The sequence below is a fragment of the Hyperolius riggenbachi genome, chromosome 10 (assembly GCF_040937935.1).
Source record: "Hyperolius riggenbachi isolate aHypRig1 chromosome 10, aHypRig1.pri, whole genome shotgun sequence".
Lineage (NCBI taxonomy): Eukaryota > Metazoa > Chordata > Amphibia > Anura > Hyperoliidae > Hyperolius > Hyperolius riggenbachi.
The window spans coordinates 50636175-50656354 of record NC_090655.1 but is presented as its reverse complement, the minus strand read 5'-3'; the positions used below and the strand labels follow the sequence as shown (position 1 = coordinate 50656354).

Below are 20180 nucleotides of genomic sequence, written 5' to 3'. Positions count from 1 at the left end.
ATGATAGAGGGTAGTGCGAGGCTTGTGTGGGGTAATGATAGAGGGTAGTGTGAGGCTTGTGTGGGGTAAATGTTGGAGGGTAGTGTGAGGCTTAGTGTGGGGTTATTAATGGAGGGTAGTGTGAGGCTTAGTGTGGGGTTATTAATGGAGGGTAGTGTGAGGCTTAGTGTGGGGGTAGCGATAGAGGGTAGTGTGAGGCTTGTGTAGGGTAGTGATAGAGGGTAGTGTGAGGCATGTGTAGGGTAGTGATAGAGGGTAGTGTGAGGCTTGTGTAGGGTAATAATAGAGGGTAGTGTGAGGCTTGTGTAGGGTAATAATAGAGGGTAGTGTGAGGCAATGATAGAGGGTAGTGCGAGGCTTGTGTGGGGTAATGATAGAGGGTAGTGTGAGGCTTGTGTGGGGTAATGATAGAGGGTAGTGTGAGGCTTGTGTAGGGTAGTGATAGAGGGTAGTGTGAGGCTTGTGTAGGGTAGTAAAAGAGGGTAGTGTGAGGCTTGTGTAGGGTAGTAAAAGAGGGTAGTGTGAGGCTTGTGTAGGGTAGTGATAGAGGGTAGTGTGAGGCTTGTGTAGGGTAGTGATAGAGGGTAGTGTGGGGTAATGATAGAGGAGAGTGTGAGGCTTGTGTGGGGTAATGATAGATGGTAGTGCGAGGCTTGTGTAGGGTAATGATAGAGGGTAGTGTGAGGCTTGTGTAGGGTAGGGATAGAGGGTAGTGTGAGGCTTGTGTAGGGTAGGGATAGAGGGTAGTGTGAGGCTTGTGTAGGGTAGGGATAGAGGGTAGTGTGAGGCTTGTGCGGGGTAGTGATAGAGGGTAGTGTGAGGCTTGTGCGGGGTAATGATAGAGGGTAGTGTGAGGCTTGTGCGGGGTAATGATAGAGGGTAGTGTGAGGCTTGTGTGGGGTAATGATAGAGGGGAGTGTGAGGCTTGTGTGGGGTAATGATAGAGGGTAGTGTGAGGCTTAGTGTGGGGGTAGCGATAGAGGGTAGTGTGAGGTTTGTGTAGGGTGATGATAGAGGGTAGTGTGATGCTTGTGTGAGGTAGTGATAGAGGGTAGTGCGAGGCTTGTGTAGGGTAATGATAGAGGGTAGTGTGAGACTTGTGTGGGGTAATGATAGAGGGTAGTGTGAGGCTTGTGTAGGGTAGTGATAGAGGGTAGTGTGAGGCATGTGTAGGGTAGTGATAGAGGGTAGTGTGAGGCTTGTGATAGAGGGTAGTGTGAGGCTTGTGTAGGGTAATAATAGAGGGTAGTGTGAGGCAATGATAGAGGGTAGTGCGAGGCTTGTGTGGGGTAATGATAGAGGGTAGTGTGAGGCTTGTGTGGGGTAATGATAGAGGGTAGTGTGAGGCTTGTGTAGGGTAGTGATAGAGGGTAGTGTGAGGCTTGTGTAGGGTAGTAAAAGAGGGTAGTGTGAGGCTTGTGTAGGGTAGTAAAAGAGGGTAGTGTGAGGCTTGTGTAGGGTAGTGATAGAGGGTAGTGTGAGGCTTGTGTAGGGTAGTGATAGAGGGTAGTGTGGGGTAATGATAGAGGAGAGTGTGAGGCTTGTGTGGGGTAATGATAGATGGTAGTGCGAGGCTTGTGTAGGGTAATGATAGAGGGTAGTGTGAGGCTTGTGTAGGGTAGGGATAGAGGGTAGTGTGAGGCTTGTGTAGGGTAGGGATAGAGGGTAGTGTGAGGCTTGTGTAGGGTAGGGATAGAGGGTAGTGTGAGGCTTGTGCGGGGTAGTGATAGAGGGTAGTGTGAGGCTTGTGCGGGGTAATGATAGAGGGTAGTGTGAGGCTTGTGCGGGGTAATGATAGAGGGTAGTGTGAGGCTTGTGTGGGGTAATGATAGAGGGGAGTGTGAGGCTTGTGTGGGGTAATGATAGAGGGTAGTGTGAGGCTTAGTGTGGGGGTAGCGATAGAGGGTAGTGTGAGGTTTGTGTAGGGTGATGATAGAGGGTAGTGTGATGCTTGTGTGAGGTAGTGATAGAGGGTAGTGCGAGGCTTGTGTAGGGTAATGATAGAGGGTAGTGTGAGACTTGTGTGGGGTAATGATAGAGGGTAGTGTGAGGCTTGTGTGGGGTAATGATAGAGGGTAGTGTGAGGCTTGTGTGGGGTAATGATAGAGGGTAGTGTGAGGCTTGTGTGGGGTAATGATAGAGGGGAGTGTGAGGCTTGTGTAGGGTAGTGATAGAGGGTAGTGTGAGGCTTGTGTAGGGTAATAATAGAGGGTAGTGTGAGATTTGTGTAGTGTAATGATAGAGGGTAGTGTGAGGTTTGTGCAGGGTGATGATAGAGGGTAGTGTGATGCTTGTGTGAGGTAGTGATAGAGGGTAGTGTGAGGCTTGTGTAGGGTAATGATAGAGGGTAGTGTGAGGCTTGTGTGGGGTAATGATAGAGGGTAGTGTGAGGCTTGTGTGGGGTAATGATAGAGGGTAGTGTGAGGCTTGTGTGAGGCAATGATAAAGGGTAGTGTGAGATTTGTGTAGTGTAATGATAGAGGGTAGTGTGAGGTTTGTGTAGGGTGATGATAGAGGGTAGTGTGATGCTTGTGTGAGGTAGTGATAGAGGGTAGTGTGATATTTGTGTAGGGTAATGATAGAGGGTAGTGTGAGGTTTGTGTAGGGTGATGATAGAAGGTAGTGTGATGCTTGTGTGAGGTAGTGATAGAGGGTAGTGCGAGGCTTGTGTAGGGTCATGATAGAGGGTAGTGTGAGGCTTGTGTGGGGTAATGATAGAGGGTAGTGTGAGGCTTGTGTGGGGTAATGATAGAGGGTAGTGTGAGGCTTGTGTGGGGTAATGATAGATGGTAGTGTGAGGCTTGTGTAGGGTAGTGATAGAGGGTAGTGTGAGGTTTGTGTGGGGTTATTAATGGAGGGTAGTGTGAGGCTTAGTGTGGGGGTAGCGATAGAGGGTAGTGTGAGGCTTGTGTAGGGTAGTGATAGAGGGTAATGATAGAGGGTAGTGTGAGGCTTGTGTGGGGTAATGATAGAGGGTAGTGTGAGGCTTGTGTGGGGTAATGATAGATGGTAGTGTGAGGCTTGTGTAGGGTAGTGATAGAGGGTAGTGTGAGGTTTGTGTGGGGTTATTAATGGAGGGTAGTGTGAGGCTTGTGTGGGGTAGTGATAGAGGGTAGTGTGAGGCATGTGTAGGGTAGTGATAGAGGGTAGTGTGAGGCTTGTGTAGGGTAATGATAGAGGGTAGTGTGAGGCTTGTGTAGGGTAATGATAGAGGGTAGTGTGAGGCTTGTGTGGGGTAGTGATAGAGGGTAGTGTGAGGCATGTGTAGGGTAATGATAGAGGGTAGTGTGAGGCTTGTGTAGGGTAATGATAGAGGGTAGTGTGAGGCTTGTGTGGGGTAATGATAGAGGGTAGTGTGAGGCTTGTGTGGGGTAATGATAGAGGGTAGTGTGAGGCTTGTGTGGGGTAATGATAGAGGGTAGTGTGAGGCTTGTGTGGGGTAATGATAGAGGGTAGTGTGAGGCAATGATAAAGGGTAGTGTGAGATTTGTGTAGTGTAATGATAGAGGGTAGTGTGAGGTTTGTGTAGGGTAGTGATAGAGGGTAGTGTGAGGCTTGTGTAGGGTAATAATAGAGGGTAGTGTGAGGCAATGATAGAGGGTAGTGTGAGGTTTGTGCAGGGTGATGATAGAGGGTAGTGTGATGCTTGTGTGAGGTAGTGATAGAGGGCAGTGCGAGGCTTGTGTGGGGTAATGATAGAGGGCAGTGCGAGGCTTGTGTGGGGTAATGATAGAGGGCAGTGCGAGGCTTGTGTGGGGTAATGATAGAGGGCAGTGCGAGGCTTGTGTGGGGTAATGATAGAGGGTAGTGTGAGGCTTGTGTAGGGTAGTGATAGAGGGTAGTGTGAGGCTTGTGTGGGGTAATGATAGAGGAGAGTGTGAGGCTTGTGTGGGGTAATGATAGAGGGTAGTGTGAGGCTGGTGTGGGGTAATGATAGAGGGTAGTGTGAGGCTGGTGTGGGGTAATGATAGAGGGTAGTGTGAGGCTTGTGTAGGGTAATGATAGAGGGTAGTGTGAGGCTTGTGTGGGGTAATGATAGAGGGTAGTGTGTGGATTGTGTGGGGTAGTGATAGAGGGTAGTGTGAGGCTTGTGTGGGGTAGTGATAGAGGGTAGTGTGAGGATTGTGTGGGGTAGTGATAGAGGGTAGTGTGAGGATTGTGTGGGGTAGTGATAGAGGGTAGTGTGAGGCTTAGTGTGGGGTAGTGATAGAGGGTTGTGTGGGGGTGGATGTTGGAGGGTAGTTTAAGACTAAAAGCAAACTTGAGCTGGCATTAAAAGAAAAAGATTGAATACTTACCTTAGACGAGGGAAGCTCTCGTCTGATCTGTTCAGAAGGTCGTTGCATGGCAACAGTGGGGTTGAGAAGGAGATGGGAAGCCTCTGGACTATCTACCCAGGTAAGTATTTAACTTTTATTTTAGCCGCCTCACTTTTACTTTAAGGTGTCAATCAATTATACAATCTTGATTGTACAATCTTACCACTTCTAAGTAATATGAGGGAGGGGCTATCCACTTGCTGTAGGACAGACTTCCAGAGATATAGATAGATAGATAGATAGATAGATAGATAGATAGATAGATAGATAGATAGATAGATAGATAGATATTCTCTGTAAGTGGAGTCTGGGCTTAACCTTAGCATAAATGAATGATCTCGATGCAAGCAACAGCTCACCCATAGCTTCTAAATTAATGCTTTTGAATCAGGTCATGAGACCGGATCTTTAACCCATTAGCTGTTTCAGAGGAACTATATCGTTTGAGATAAGTGCATTGGCTTTTGACCTCAGCTAGCAGAACTCCTGCTGTAAATTCTTGGAATGCTTTGATCTCTCTGCTAGCAGAAAATACAGAAACTAAAAGCAGAAGTCCTCTTGTCTCCCACTGCCCCCTAGTGACATGTGGCCATAAATACACACTGCAGCAGTACTAATTATTAGCAAGAAAATGTAACCAGAAATAAAAAAATGTGCTAAAATGAATTGGCCTGGAGCACTTGCAGGCCTCTAAATAAATTGGCTGATAAAGGGTTAAATCAGATTTTTTTTAAACCCCATTTGTGCCACAAAATGGTGACACAATCTGCTTACCAAGTCATCTGTTGGTGTACTTAGATCTAGGTTAGGGTCTTGCTTCAAGAAAAGATGACACAAATGAAATAAGGTCCTCATAGATGTGCCTGAGCAGTGGCGTAGCTAAGTAGCTGTGGGTCCCAATGCAAGTCTTAAATTGGGCCCCCCCATACGCAACAATTGATACGGCACAAAAAAACCTGCCAATGGCAACCACAGTGTCAGAGGTGCAAGAAGGGGATAGGGAGCGGTTTGTTGATTGCCACTATTTAAAATATCTATAGAAGTCATTATGAGCACAGGACCAATAGAGAGCTAATACTGCAGTTGAGGGAGGGCCCTTTGGGGCCCCTCTGGCCCAAGGGCCCCGATGCGGTCGCAACCTCTGCACCCCCTATTGCTACGCCCCTGTGCCTGAGTTTTGCCACCAGTCAGCCTGTCAGGACAGGACTGTGCATAAAATAGAGCCTCATTGAAACAATCAAAGCTTTTACCGCTATCTGCTTCTTCAGTGCTTCTGCCTCCTGTCTCAGCTCCTCCAGTTCCCCCATCCTGATGGTGGCGCTGTGAAGATAAAAGAGACAGATTAGTACATAGATAAAGGGAGGGGGGACACCAAGAGCCCAATAGTGTGATATTGTATAGATGATAATTAATAATGAGTAATATAACAATTTAATACTCACAAACCAGGGTTACCATTAGGCAACCACTGTGAAGGCAGGTGGGGAGATTAACCTGACCCCACTCAGGATTAAGAGTCGCTCTCTGTAGATGGGAAGAAGATGGGTACAACCCTCCACCAAGGGTGGACTTAGCAATATGTAGAAGCTTTCCAGAGGCGCCAATAGAATAAAAGTCACTTAAACAAGCTTAAAACCGATGGGGCAGTGGTGGGCCTATCCCATCCATGCAGACAAAGCAAACAAAGGAAGGACTGTGGCATCAACAGTCAAACAACAATTTATTTATACTCCACAGTAAAAATAGGCAACGCGTTTCACTGGCTCAATGCCGCTTCATCAGGCCAATCAAAAAGGAGCATACAGCTTATCAGCATCAAAACCACACTGAGCGCCTCTGTGAGGTTTTGATGCTGATAAGCTGTATGCTCCTTTTTGATTGGCCTGATGAAGCGGGATTGAGCCAGTGAAACGCGTTGCCTATTTTTACTGTGGAGTATAAATAAATTGTTGTTTGACTGTTGATGCCACAGTCCTTCCTTTGTTTGCTTTGTCTGCATGGATGGGATAGGCCCACCACTGCCCCATCGGTTTTAAGCTCGTTTAAGTGACTTTTATTCTATTGGCGCCTCTGGAAAGCTTCCACAGATTAGGACATAGGATGAGTTAGTGAGGTCACCAATATTTCACAAATTCTCTGCCTGCACATTCCCTTATTCTTCACCATCCTTTGCCTGAAAAAGTATCTTACCTGCTCTGTGCCTGCTGAGCACCTCTTCCCCACACAAACAAACCCCCAATTATTTCTCATTCGGCAGCAGGGTGGTGTAGTGGTTAGCACGCTCGCCTTGCAGCGCTGGGTCTCCAGTTCAAATCCCAGCCACTATCTGAATGGAGTTTGTATGTTGTCTGTGTGGGTTTCCTCTGGGCATTCCAGTGTCCTCCCATATCCATAAAATATACTGACAAGTTAATTGGTTCCCCCTAAATTGTCCGTACACTACAATACATACACTACACGATACGTACATAGACATAGGACTATGTTAGGGATTAGATTGTAAACCCTTCTAAGGGGCAGTTAAGTGACAAGACTATATACTCTATACAGCGCTGCGGAAGATCTCAACGCTATATAAATACTAAATAATAATAATAATAATAATAATAAATAATTATTCTCTGCCTGCATAACCACCTTGTCCAAAACCCTTCTACTATCTACAGCTTACACTTAGAGACTCTGAAGTCTCCCAAAATTGCAATTTTTATTTACTGTAACAATTCCCTTAAGCAGTATAACTTAACCTTCCTGGCGGTAACCCCCAACGTAGTTCGGGGTAAGCAACGCAGGAGGCTTTCTCAGGCCCTGCTGGGCCGATTTGCATACATTTTTTGCGTGTGCATACCGATCGCTGCCCCCCCCCCCCCCTCAGACCCCTTGCGCAGCTTGGCCTATCAGCGCCAGGCAGCGCTGAGGGGTGGATCGGGACTCCCAATGACGTCGGTGACGTCATCCCGCCCGTTGCCATGGCGATGGGGAAAGCCCTCCAGGAAATCCCATGAACGGGATTTCCTGATCGCAGATCGCCAGAGGCAATCGAAGCGGGTGGGGAGATGCCGCTGGACAGCGGCTATCATTACAGGATTTAAAAAAAAAAATTGCTGCCCGGGGAGGCAGAGCTTTGAGCTGCAGCTGTCTCCATGCGCATCAATCCGTGCGTATCTCTGCCTCTCCCCCGCCCCTCTCAGTGAAAGAAGACAGGGTGGGGAGAGGCGGGGATTGACACGCATGGAGGCAGAGCTGCAGCCCAAAGTTCTGACTTTCTCAGGAAGCGCTCCCCGATTTTAGCTCCAGGGATTTGGGGGGTATTAGACCCTCATTTTGCCGCTGGGATGCGGCATTTTAGCTTAGGTTATACTGCTTAAGAGGATTATTAAATAAAAATAAAATAAAAAGTGCAATTTTGGGAGACTTCAGACTCTTTAAAGTGTACCAGAGCTGACATAATGCAATAAACAAGTATATGTACAGTGCCAAACATAACTGTTTTTTTCTGCCTGAACTAGAACCTTCAGGTATGCAAGGGATAGGTTCTCTCTTGTCGGATTATAGCGTAATCCTCACTGATAAGGAATTATCTGTGCAGCAAGTGTGCTGAGTTATGTGCTATTATGTGAACACAGAAGCTTTACTCTTTCAGTGCTCCCATGAAACAAGGAAGTAGACACTGCAGATTTATTGTAGAAGTTCTGCAAGCTGCAACAAAATGTTTTTCTTTAAAGGTTATTATGTTGTTGCTTATCTAAAAGAATGAAGGCGGAGATATAGGATTCCATGACTTTCAATCTGACTGGGGAGGAATGGAAGACACTCACATGGCTGAAAGTCAGACGAGATCTGGTGTTGAGGAAAGCAGACAAGGAGGGCAATTTGGTTATTATGACAGATGTCCAATACAAAACAGAGGCGCTTAGACAACTCAGTGATAAGGACACCTACCTCCCCTTGTCTGCTGACCCTACATGCAGATACCAAGCAAATTTATGCTCATTATTATGTAGAGGAGAACAAGGTTTTTTTTAGCAAATACATTGGCCACTGATCTCCTTCCGTTCCCCAAGAGGCCCGTCTGATATATACCTAAACAACATAAATCAATGACCGCACCACCGAGACGTCCCATAGTATCTGGTTGTGGATCTCTTACAGAGAGGTTGTCCAGATACCTCGACCACCTCCTGCGCCCTCTGTTTAGGGGGAGTTCCCTCTTACCTCAGGGACACACTTGAGGTCCTACAGATGGTGGAGCGCACCACTTGGGTCCCTGGTGACAGACTGGCCATGATTGATGTGGTCAGTCTGTACAGCTGTATCCTGCACAACCTGGGTATAAAACGGCAGTGAGAATTCTTGAGACAGACAGATGAGGATAATTATGTGGAATTTCTTTGCGAATGCTTAAAATTTTGTGTTAACCCACAATTCTTTTCTTTATGATAATAGATTGTATCAGGTCGCCGGCATGGCTATGGGGACCCCAGTGGCATGCTCCTATGCCAATCTGTTCTTGGGGGCGTGGGAACAGTCTGCCGTGCTCTCGGACTCCAATCCGTTTGGGGGGCACGTCAGACAGTGGTCGAGGTACATCCTGACCACACCTGGTGGTGTGGTCAGGTACCGAATCAGAATTTGCGGACTTTATGGTTTATCTAAATAACAATAAGATGAATATGCCATTTACCTTGGAAATAAGAAGCACATCAATAGAGTTTTTGGACCCATGTTTGATTGTTGAGAATGACAAATTATGTACAAAGGGGTATAGAAAAAGCACAGCTACAAATTCATTGCTACATGCAAGCAGTTTCCACCCCAAAAGTGTAACTGAAGTATTTAAGATTGAAAAGGAACAATTCTTCAGATAAAGACTTTCAGAGACAGGCTGTGGTTCTCACAGAGAGATTCAAAAGAAGGGGGTATAATGAAGAGAAATTGGAACAGGCCAAAAGAAGAGCAGAATCACAAGATCGTAGAGAATTACTTTCCCGGGGTGGTAGAACCGAAACTATGGAAGAAAGAATGTCTTTCTCGTTTGATTTTTCACCTATGGCAGATCGGATTAGAAAATCCATCTGCCAAAATTGGGCCATTGTTAAAAAAGATCCATCATTGGCTCCACACATTGTAAATATGCAAAGGGTAACTTTCAGAAGGTCACCCACTCTGGGTAACATTCTAACGAGTAGTGAGTTTGCGTCTTCCAGATACACCACATGGTTGGATAGAGCTCTGTCTAAGGGCCTGTTTCCACTACACGCAGATGGACGCAGATTGGATGCAGAATGGATGCAGAAAAACTGACTCCAATGAATGCCTATGGGAAAATCTGCATCAGAAAAATCGCGTATAGTGGAAACAGGCCCATAGGCATTCATTGGAGTCAGTTTTTCTGCATCCATTCTGCATCCAATCTACGTGCAGTGGAAACGGGCCCTAAGGGTAGCCATCGTTGTGGCCACAGTAGATTTTGTAGACAGATGTTGAAAAACATTCAGGTTGGAAAAGAATTGATACAGGTGAAAAGCTTTATTACCTGTCAAACCGAATATGTGGTTTGTCATGTTCTGTCAATATGGCATGTTTTATATTGGTCAGATGACGAGACCCATGAGAGTAAGAGTAAGACTGCTTTTAAGACTGGGAAGGGCTGTACTCGCTTTATTAAATCATATGAGAGAGTGCCATGCCTCCAGGGGCCGAGGAATAACATTTCCTGGTCTGGCCAAAGTGGAAACCCTGCGTAGGGGTGGAGATCGCAAAAGGTTGTTGCTAAGAAGAGAGACTAAGTTGATTCTACTGACTGAAGCTTTGGGCCTTAACGATAAGGTGGAAATGGCCAGTACTTTAGATCCATAATGTAAATTTTGTTGTAGGGGTCACTTTTGTTGCATGTCCTGTTTAATAGGTACTAGAATAACATTTGAGGTATAATCTTCTGTATAGACAGGTAATGTAGGTAACTTCTGTACAGATAGGTAGTGTGGAAAATTTGTAGTACACACTATCTCTTTCCGTAGGCAGCAGTGGTACTAGTTTAATGGCACTATCAGGAATAATTTTAGATAGTTTTTGCTTTTAGTAATTTTGCAAATCTTGCTGTTCGTTCCGCTGCTACTTGTGGAAAGGATGGACTAATGTATGTTTTATTAATCTATAATTCAGATTGTCCTTATTACCACATGAATATGTACAAAAGTTTTATAGTGTTGCACAGCCCTGTTCAACCGGAGCAGTGCTTTTCAGCGCTGCTAGATTTGGGCGCAGCCAGCGCCTCCATAGACTGCAATAAGAATCATTCCTATTGCATCGCTCAGTGAGTAACGTCGGCGCCATCAGAAGACGGAGCCGAGGTTGCTTGAAAACGTAATAATTTGGCCTCCAGCAATCGCTGGAAGCCGAATTATTTCATTCCCCCACTATCCATGGCGGCCTGGAGGGGGAATAGTAATTAAATCGGCCCGGCCTTGTGCAGAAGCAGGATCAGCCATATACCGCTGTATCCTGCACCCAAGTCTACCGGCGCTGATTTCAAATGTACTCTGTTCAACAGCTACCCGAGTTTTCCTAACGTAATTTTAATGTTTATTATATCACTTATTTGATACACATTGATTAAGTCACTGTCACTTTAAATATATCCCAATCGCCTTTAGAGGGGGCGGCTGGGATTGTGACCTCAGTTTCACCCTCTACTTAGCGTGGCTTCAGGGACTATACTTCTATTGGTTGGGAATTGTAATAAAGGTTTTCCTCTTCCTGTATAGCCCAACCTGACGTTTTCGCAGAGAATTGGAGATCACGGAGACGGCGCATTCGATTTTTTGCTAAACTTTTTGGGTAATGTAGTCCATGTACATGCGTATGTATTGACGCATGTATTGGGTATTAGACACGTAACGTCACTTTTTCCCAGCTGACTCTTTGGCTCCAAACACAGAGCGTACGGCGTAGCCGGAAGGGGCGGGGCTTGACCCCGTCATATACAGATATCGCCTATCCGCTCTTTTCAGGTGGAACGCAACTAAGTGTCAGTATGACACGAAACTGCAGTCAATTTTCCCCAGTTACTACCCACCACACAGGCCAGTATATGAATATAACCTTGTTGTAAGGTTTTCTTCTGTATGGATGCAAAACCACTGCCAGAAAAATCAAAAGCCTGCAGCAGCCAGTGTTTCTCAAACCTGTCCTTGTGGGGGCTGGTGCACACCAAGAGCGCTTTTAAAAAAATCGCCAGCTCTTTGAAAAGCGCTTGGCTAATGTATTTGAATGGGGTGGAGCACACCAGAGCAATGTGATTTTTTCCCAAACGCAAACGTGGTCCTGCCTCAATGTTTATAGGAAAGTAGAAAAATCGCTCTGAAAAAAGTGCTAGATCAGAGTGGTTTTCCAAGCATTTTTTGTTACAGAAGCTGTTCAGTTACAGCTCTACTGTAACAAAAAACAAAAAACAAAAAAAACAAAAAAAAAGAAGGTACTTATCCGTTAGCATCCGGCAGGTGGCGCTAATTACTATTCCCCCTCCAGGCTGACATGGATAGTAGGGAAAGATGTAACTCTGGTGGAGTTTTGTCGCCACCTAGAGGATGCGCCCGGCTAACGGATAGGTACCAAAAAAAAAAAAAAAAAAAAAGCTAGGCATGTTCAGAAAATCGCTAGCGCTTTTTGGTGTGCACTGGGCTCGACTCCTCAACGGTGCAGGTTACAGGCAACCTCAGCTATGCACAGGTGGGGTAATTAGTGTGTCAGCTACATGGAATCCAACTAGCTGAGACACTGATTACCCCACCTGTGCATAGGTGAGGCTGCCTGCAGAACATGCACCGCTGGGGAGTCACGAGGACAGGTTTGAGAAACAGACTGGCCTAGGCTGTGACATCACTGGGAGGGGGAGGAGCTGCATACCAATATACAACAATATATAGATATAGGAATTGCTTCTGCTGCTGAAACCAGCCCTGTCCCGGACGGTTGCGTGGTCGCAGACGCGCCCTAGAACCGCCCCTAAAGAAAATGCGATCGTAATCGATTCTCTGCATCAATTGCGATTCCGATCAATAGAATCTGGATTGGTTGTGTAGGGGCTACCTGTAGCAACCTGGAGTTTCTCTTTCTCCCAGCTGTCACGGAACAGCCGGGAGGAACGTAGGCGAATCTGGAAGATTCGCCGTCGATTTTTCCGATTTCCTGGTCAGATTTGCCAGTCATGGCTAGCGATCAGAAAATGACTGTTTGTTTGTTTTTTAAACCAGAGGTCTGTCCTCCTGTGAGTAAAGTATTCCCCTCACCCCTCAGGAATGTCGCACGTGGCCGGATCCCCTGCAGAGACCAGCTCATTCCCCCAACAGCCAAATGGCTGCATGAAAAGAGCCAGGAAGCTGGCTTCCCAGGTGGCCATGAGAAAGCCAGCCAGCGCGGCACCGACAGGGGCAGATTTGAATGCATGTGTTGTATGATTTCTTGTCGGTATACGAAGACCGTATATCGCACAGCTATGAAATTCATATAGTCTTATTCGTTAGAGTCTGCCCAACGTGCGGATATAAAATTCATGGCAATATCTTGTCCAGTTATTGCGGTATGAATCTTCTCAGGAACCTGACACGCTGCCCAAGTCACGTCTGATATATTAATCTGTATTTTCCGACAAGTATCAATCTGTTATCCACCTAAATATGACATGTATCGTTTATGAGTTACAGCATTTTATAACTTTAAACCTAAAATCTCTCAGAGGGAATGAACTGTCATTGGTGGGTAATCCAGAGGGGGCAGGCATTGCCACACCCTCGAACCAGCTTCATCAAAAGCACATTCCCAGCAGGCGGACTTCAGTCCTCCAAATTCCATCTGTATGAGAGCCTGTCTGCTGCTAGCCAGAGGACACGTGGTTAGCGGCCATCTTGTTTGGACTTTGCTCTGGAACAAAATAACTTTGTTACTAACTGAACTGAATTGAAACTAGTAACTTTATGATTTTACTAGAAAGGACATCTTTCCATGAACTTTAAGTATCCGTTTTTTCTCCATTTTTATTTTCTATACTGTGTTACCCTTTGTCTATAATTGTTGATTTTAAAGCCAAGAGGGGCCCTGTGACAAGCCCAACAGTAATCTGGTAGTTAAAGTTGGTATCCTGAATAATTTACTACAGTCTACAATGTGGCTATAGTGCCTCTTTAACCCCCTCTCTGCCTGCAAAGTCATCCTGCACTTACCCCCTACCTACCCACACAGCACTCTAATAGCTGTGCATGCAAAAAAAAGGGGGTTGTGTGTAAACACTTGTCCCTCCCCTGCCGACTCACCCATCCAGCTTTTTAACTTTTTATCCACTAAATAGTAGTTAACCCCCTTCATTTTCCCCCCTTGACAGCATAGCCTGTGGCAAAAGGCAATTTTTTTCTTTAATAAAATTTTATGAAACAAACTCAGCATGAACTTACACAGTAGGTAAGCTTTTTTTAACTTGTTAAAACATTTGTGAAACTACAAAAAGCAGGTTCGTGATTCACACACCTCTGCTATACTGAAAATCTAGGTCTGTTTTACCTTTTACACATTGCTGTGTGCATTTCAGCAATGTGTATAGTGTGCGATATGCAAGAACATCAGAGGTGCATAGGCTGCATTGTCTGCTGGGGTCACTATTGCTATTACTACTGTAGTGAACAGGATCAGTAGCGCAATGTACGGCAACGCAGATGGTATGCCATTCTGCATTAGGATTCTGTAGGGGGGAGGGGGGAGGAAGGTGGCAGCCCCAGGACCAACTAACGCCAAAAGGCGTCAAGTCCTGGGGCAAGGTTTTGCAGAGGATCGCATGCGTTGATGCGCGCGCATCCCCGCTTGAATGACGGAGCTCTGCTCCGACATCAGTCTACCAGCGGCGTTCGCCGCTAGAAGATTTACAAAAAAAAAAAAAAAAAAAAAAAAAAAAAAAAAAAAAAAAAAATCGCAGTTGCAGAATATGCAGCATTTTGGGAGCGTTTGCGATTCAATGTAAAGTATTGAAGCGCTGGCTCATGAAATCGCTACACAGCGATTTGTGTGCGATTTTAAATGACTGCACACTGTAAAAAAATTAAAATAAATTGAAAGGACCAATTAGAATTTAAATTGCCAATCGCTACACAATCGCTGGCAAAAAGCTTACACTTTAAAATTGCTACTAAAATTGCCAGAAAACGCTCATGAAATCGCTTACAAAACGCAAATTAAAAACCGCTTGCGATTTGTAGTGGGTTCCAGGCCTAATAGTGTGAGCAAAGCCTTTGTGAATAAAGTCAGAGCGCCTTCTCCAGTCACTGGTAACGTTATTCTGATAGTACTGTTTACAGGGCCGGATTTACCATAAGGCACTGTAGGCGCGTGGCTACAGGCGCCTAATGAAAAGGCAGCCCACTCCCCGAGCACCCCTCTCCTGCTTTCCCTATGCAGAGTAGAAAGCAGAGTTAGTTATGCAGAGATTTTAGAATGAGTTATGAACAGGCCACTTTGAATACGAGGCATCCCCCAGGAATGTTGGCTAGCCTCCACTGTTGTCCTCTGGAACTTTTACAGCCCATGGCCTGCCATCACTGCTGTTACCATTTGGCTTACAGGTGCCTGATGATGAAAAGGTGGCCCACTCCCCTCCCCGAGCGCTTCCCTCCTGCTTTCCCTATACAAAGTAGCAAGCAGAGCGTAACTCACCCAGTTCTTGGAATTTCACTGACAAGATCTCCCTTCAGTTGGGGGCACCACTAGCTACTTAATACAGAGGTTCCTCTAGCTACCTATTACTTGGGAGCACCTCTAGGTACTTAATACTGAGGGTACCTCTGGCCACCTAATACTAAGGGGCACCTGTAGCTACCTATGATGGGCAAGGGAAGTAAGGGAGAAGTGACAGCTGGGACAGCCAGCACACTTGCAGTGCAGTTCGGCGAGGGTTTGTAGGTTCATGGAGGGTGAAGTCTAAAGTGCCAAGACATCTGTGCCTATAGGCTCCTGTGAGGTAAATCCGGGCCTGACTGTTCAAGGTAAGAGAATGTGAATGGCTGGTTTGATGTGTGTCTGCTGTGTAGAGGATTATGCAAAGTAGCAAAAGTTCATAATCCATTGTCGTTCCAATACCCGTCAGGCCCCCATTAGAAGAATCACATTTCCTGGGCCTTTTTATACAGAAGGCCGCAGCCTAGGTCCAGTGCTGGTGTACTTCCTGTGATCCCCTGATGGTGGCAGTATTGCAGCATATTTGATGACTGGGAATAAATTCCGTGCAGAAGCGAAGGTGACCTGTTATATTTGCTGAAGATAGAGCAGAAGTCAGTCTATAATGTTATCAGGCGTTCCTTGCAAATCACCTCATCAGCGATGATAATAATTGTCAGTTTGAATTGATTCAGGCCCATGGTGTATAAACCATGAACACAAAGGGAGAAAGGAGAAAAAGATTGCCACAAACTATATCAGCCTGCATTGCGTGTCACATGTTTTTCTGTGTAGCTGAATTACTTTATTAACCCTTGCGATGCTGGTGTGAGAAAGAAATTGCCTCATGCGCTAAAACTGGGAAGAAAGAACAGGGCTGGCAGTGGCAAGAGGCTCTTGATCAGCCGATGGAGTTTGGGCCCATGGCTGAATGAAAGCTGGTGGTGGGGTCTCCAGATTACCCGTGAAGTGGACACATATCAGAAATAAGACTACATTTTATGTCAATGTCCCATATTCATTCTATAAATACCCCACAGCGCTGGATTTGTGTACTCTATATTCTGTGTGCTTTCTGGGCCCTTGTTTCAGAATGCTCCTCTTATCTCATCAGATACAATTTATCTGATTGAAAACTATACACTGTCCCTTCCTGGGGTTCATCACATAACTTCCACCTGCGCCTAGAAGTACTGCTGATTCACTGGCAGACAGATGGTAAGGCCACAGCACGTGTTAGTCAGTGGGAATGGATAATGCAGGCAGACAGTCCCCTATACTTTCCTAGTGGTTTTGGGTAAACCCTGCTTGGGTTGCTCTGTTGTACTGGTCCAAGCCCTGTCCCATACAGTTATATCAATCCCTGCCATGCACTGAGGAGGACCAACAGTCCCAAACAGGCTGTCTGCATGTTTGGTTGATGTGGCTCTGTAAATGTTATAAGCTATAGGCTTGAGAGTGAGGGCTCGTTCCCACTGTTGCGACGCGATTTCGGCCGCATTCCGACGCTTGTAAAAACGCATGCGGATGCGTTTCCACATGCGTTTTTACCCGCGATTTCGCATGGCAGGGTGCCATGCGAAATTAACCATGACACTGCCAGGGCTAAATAAAATTGAAAAAGGTGCGAAATCGCACGCGAAATCGCGGGTAAAAACGCATGTAACAAACGCATGCGTTTTTACTATTAAATACATTAGCGGCGATTCGCACGGATTCCCGATGCAGGCGAAATCGTTGGCTCTTTTGTGCGTTTTTTTCACGCTGAAAAAAACGCACCTCAACAACGCTACAGTGGAAACAGGCCCATCCACTTGTATTACATGTGCGGATCTGCATGCGTTGGACGCATGCAGATTCGCGATAGTGGAAACGAGCCCTGAGAGTAAAGGTGGCATGGGGGGGGGGGGAAGAAGGGTAACTGATGGATGGGTATCTAGGTTGGGGTCAAAATAAATGACATATTGATGGAAATAGGTGAGGAGTGAGGTAGGAGTATAGAGAATAGAGTATAGATAGTGAAGGTCAGGAGAGGAGATGTGGCAGGTGAGGAAAACAAGAGATGTGTTGATGATGAGAGGATAGATAAGGGGTAGGTGAGGATCAGGAGAGGTGAGGTGGGGTGGAAGAACAGATGAAGCAAAATCAGTTAACCCTTTGCACACTTATATGCAAATACTCACTGCAGACCAACCATAAGGGCCCTTTTCCACTAGCAGTCGCTAGCGTTCGCGCTGAACGCTAGCGATTGCTGAATCGCAATTCCGCCGTTTTCCCGACGTTTGCGGCCGCGATTTTGCTATGCTATGCACTGCATAGCAAAATCGCGGCAAAAGTCGCGGCGCGATCAAGTAAAAAACGAATCGCGGTAGTGGAAATGACCTACCGCGATTCCTATGTTAAAAAGCAAACCGTAGCGATTGTAAAATCGCTAGCGGTTTGCGGTTTTGCGATTCAGCTAGCGCAAACGCGCTAGTGGAAAAGGGCCCTAAGGGAACCGCTGCTATCCCTCAAAAGCTGAGGAGTTTGGTCCTCTGTCTCTAATACTTTTAGCCATAGCCCCTGAACAAGCATGCAGCAGATCAGGCATTTCCGACTGTCAGATCTGACAAGATTAGCTGCATGCTGGTTTCTGGTGTTAATCAGACACTACTGCAGTCAACGAGATCAACAGGATGCCAAGCAACTGGAATGGTTTAAAAGGAAATAAATATGGCAGCCTCCATACCTCTCTCACTTCAGGTTCCCTTTAACCACTTCCTGCAACATGGACATTTATAAACGTCCTATTTGTGCACCTTTAGGTTTGGTTCACACAGACAGTTCTGCGTCGGTAAACGACAGCCGCAGCCTTCAACGTTTAGACGCTGTCCATTCAAGTCTGTTAAATGCAGTCAAATAAAATTTGTTCCACATGAAGTAAACTATAAGCCATATAATATGTACCATAATCCTATCCCATACAGTGCGCAACATTCAAAAGAGAAAGTATGAACTCATAGCATGTTGCATTAAAAATGAGGTCACCACAGATTGCGAATGAGGCCCAATCACAGGAATGACTTGAAAGAAGATCAATACATCCAAGAGTCAATACTATGTTTGTAAATTCCAATGATATGCAAATAATACTATTAACCATCAGGCAGATGCCATTATATAAATGCCTGATCCTTACCTACCCGCCTACCCCGCATTATAATTAGGCATGTTCACTGCTGAAATAACAGAAATAGACAATAGGGTTTTCCTAAAATAACATACTTATGCAAATGGTGACCCCCAAATATCATCATTAGGAAGCGTATACAGTTGAAGAGAAATCAAGAGCCCAATATGGTGTAGTATGTCAAAATTGATTGGATAAATGAAACAGTGAGATGGTAATACTCACAAACACGGGTTACCACCTAGGTAACCACTCATTAGGCAGGTGGGGCGATTAGACCTGTCCTCACTCAGGATTAAGAAGTCCCTCTGTAGATAGGAAGAAAGGGGGTAGATCACCCCTCCACCTGGGGTGGACATAATCAGGTTGCAGGTCCCCAAAAACAACAGTCATGCGAAGTTTCCGCTTAAATAACAATCCTTTAGATTGTAAGCTGGCAAGGGCAGGGCTCTCTCACTCGCGTCTTGGAATTTGTTACACATTTATTCGTATTACTTTTGGCACTGTAATTACCAACTCTGTATTTTGTACCAATCCTGTATTTTATATCAGCCCTGTATTTTGTATATTGTTGTACACAATGGTCTGTATTATATTGTACCCCATGTTTGTTTCTTACTTTGTACAGCACCACGGAATAGGTTGGCACTTTATAAATCAATAATAATATTCCTTTAGAGTGCCTGCTTAAATGCCATTGGTAGGTCTTCTTACCCAAACAGCATATTTGCATTGAGTCCTCCTACAAATAAAACAATGCCTGCCGAATAATTATCTGAATTGCAACCCCAAACAACAATTCTGCAGAGTGTCCCTCAAAAAAACAATTAGGTAGAGTGTACCGCCACCCCCCGTAACTTGATGATGGATCTGTAGTTTGAGCACCCCAGCCAGAAAGAGTACAGAATCCAGGATGGCAAAGTAGTGCAATGGTATCTGCATTGCTCTTACAGTATTTGTTGACTGTGGTCGTGCTGAGCCCATCCACTGACAATAAATGGGTCTGCGCTCCATTTGGACAAGAATGTGAGCAGCGATATGATAAAATAACGTACTGCTGCACAGCACATAAGTGAGAACATCAGTCAGTGTAGTCTATGCATTTCTGATGTCCTTGCTTATCCCACACTATATCGCTGAAAACGCACACAGCAAGACGTATATTGTGAACAAGGCCTCTGTTTTGGAAAGTCGTAGCTGTTTGTCATTAAAAAGTATCTTTCAGTTTGCAAATTGCAAAAAAACTATTGCTAAGCACTGATACTGTATATGTTGATATAGATGTAGCTTTTTTTTTTCATTGAAAGTGGGATTTCATGATAAGGAGCCTTCACCAAGCTTTAGGCGGGATGCAATTATATACAGCACATGATGGAAAAAAAAAGTGGCCATCTCTGAACTCGTACTAGAATGTGTATACATGTTTTTACGTAGTGGGTTGTGTTACTTTACTGTATATTGGTGTATGTAAGTATATTGTAGGTCATTTTACTGACCATTCTACGGCCCAGTTCACACTAGATTGATCAAAAATCGCTCCATGTGAAAAGTTTATTTGGCATCAGTTTTTGATCCATTCTGTTAGGGCTTGTTTACACCTAGGATGTTCTGAGCTTATTTTGAGCACCGGCAATTTTCAAAAACGCCCTGAAATTGCTTGTGCAACCTTATAGGATAGTTTATATCAGCGCGTCGCTTCCACCTTCCGCTCAGCAAAGCACTGCATGTACTATTTTCGGGGCGATTTTGCTACAACGGAAGATATAGGAAAAACGCAAAGCACTCGCAAATTTTTTTTTTTTTTTTTTTATATCCGGCGATTGCATTTGGGTTTTTAAGAATAAATACATTGTATTTATTCTTTTCAGGGTCAAAAAGGAGTTTTCTCTTACTGACGTCAGGAAGTGAAAAAAACGGAATCGCTCTGCAAAAGCGCTTTACACAAAATCGTAGCACGCAGTGGAGCGTCGGGAGGGGAAAACGTGCAGAAAAAG

General features: G+C 45.3%; 1 protein-coding gene across 1 annotated transcript in view; it reads right to left on the bottom strand.

Moving 5' to 3' along the window:
- GNB3 (G protein subunit beta 3) overlaps window positions 1–20180 on the bottom strand; it is an 86436-nt gene that overhangs the window by 22392 nt on the left and 43864 nt on the right. Inside the window, exon 2 of the mRNA XM_068258698.1 lies at window positions 5570–5639. Coding sequence (XP_068114799.1) covers window positions 5570–5626 — 57 coding nt within the window. The 5' untranslated portion in view covers window positions 5627–5639. The remainder of the gene's footprint in view (window positions 1–5569; window positions 5640–20180) is intronic.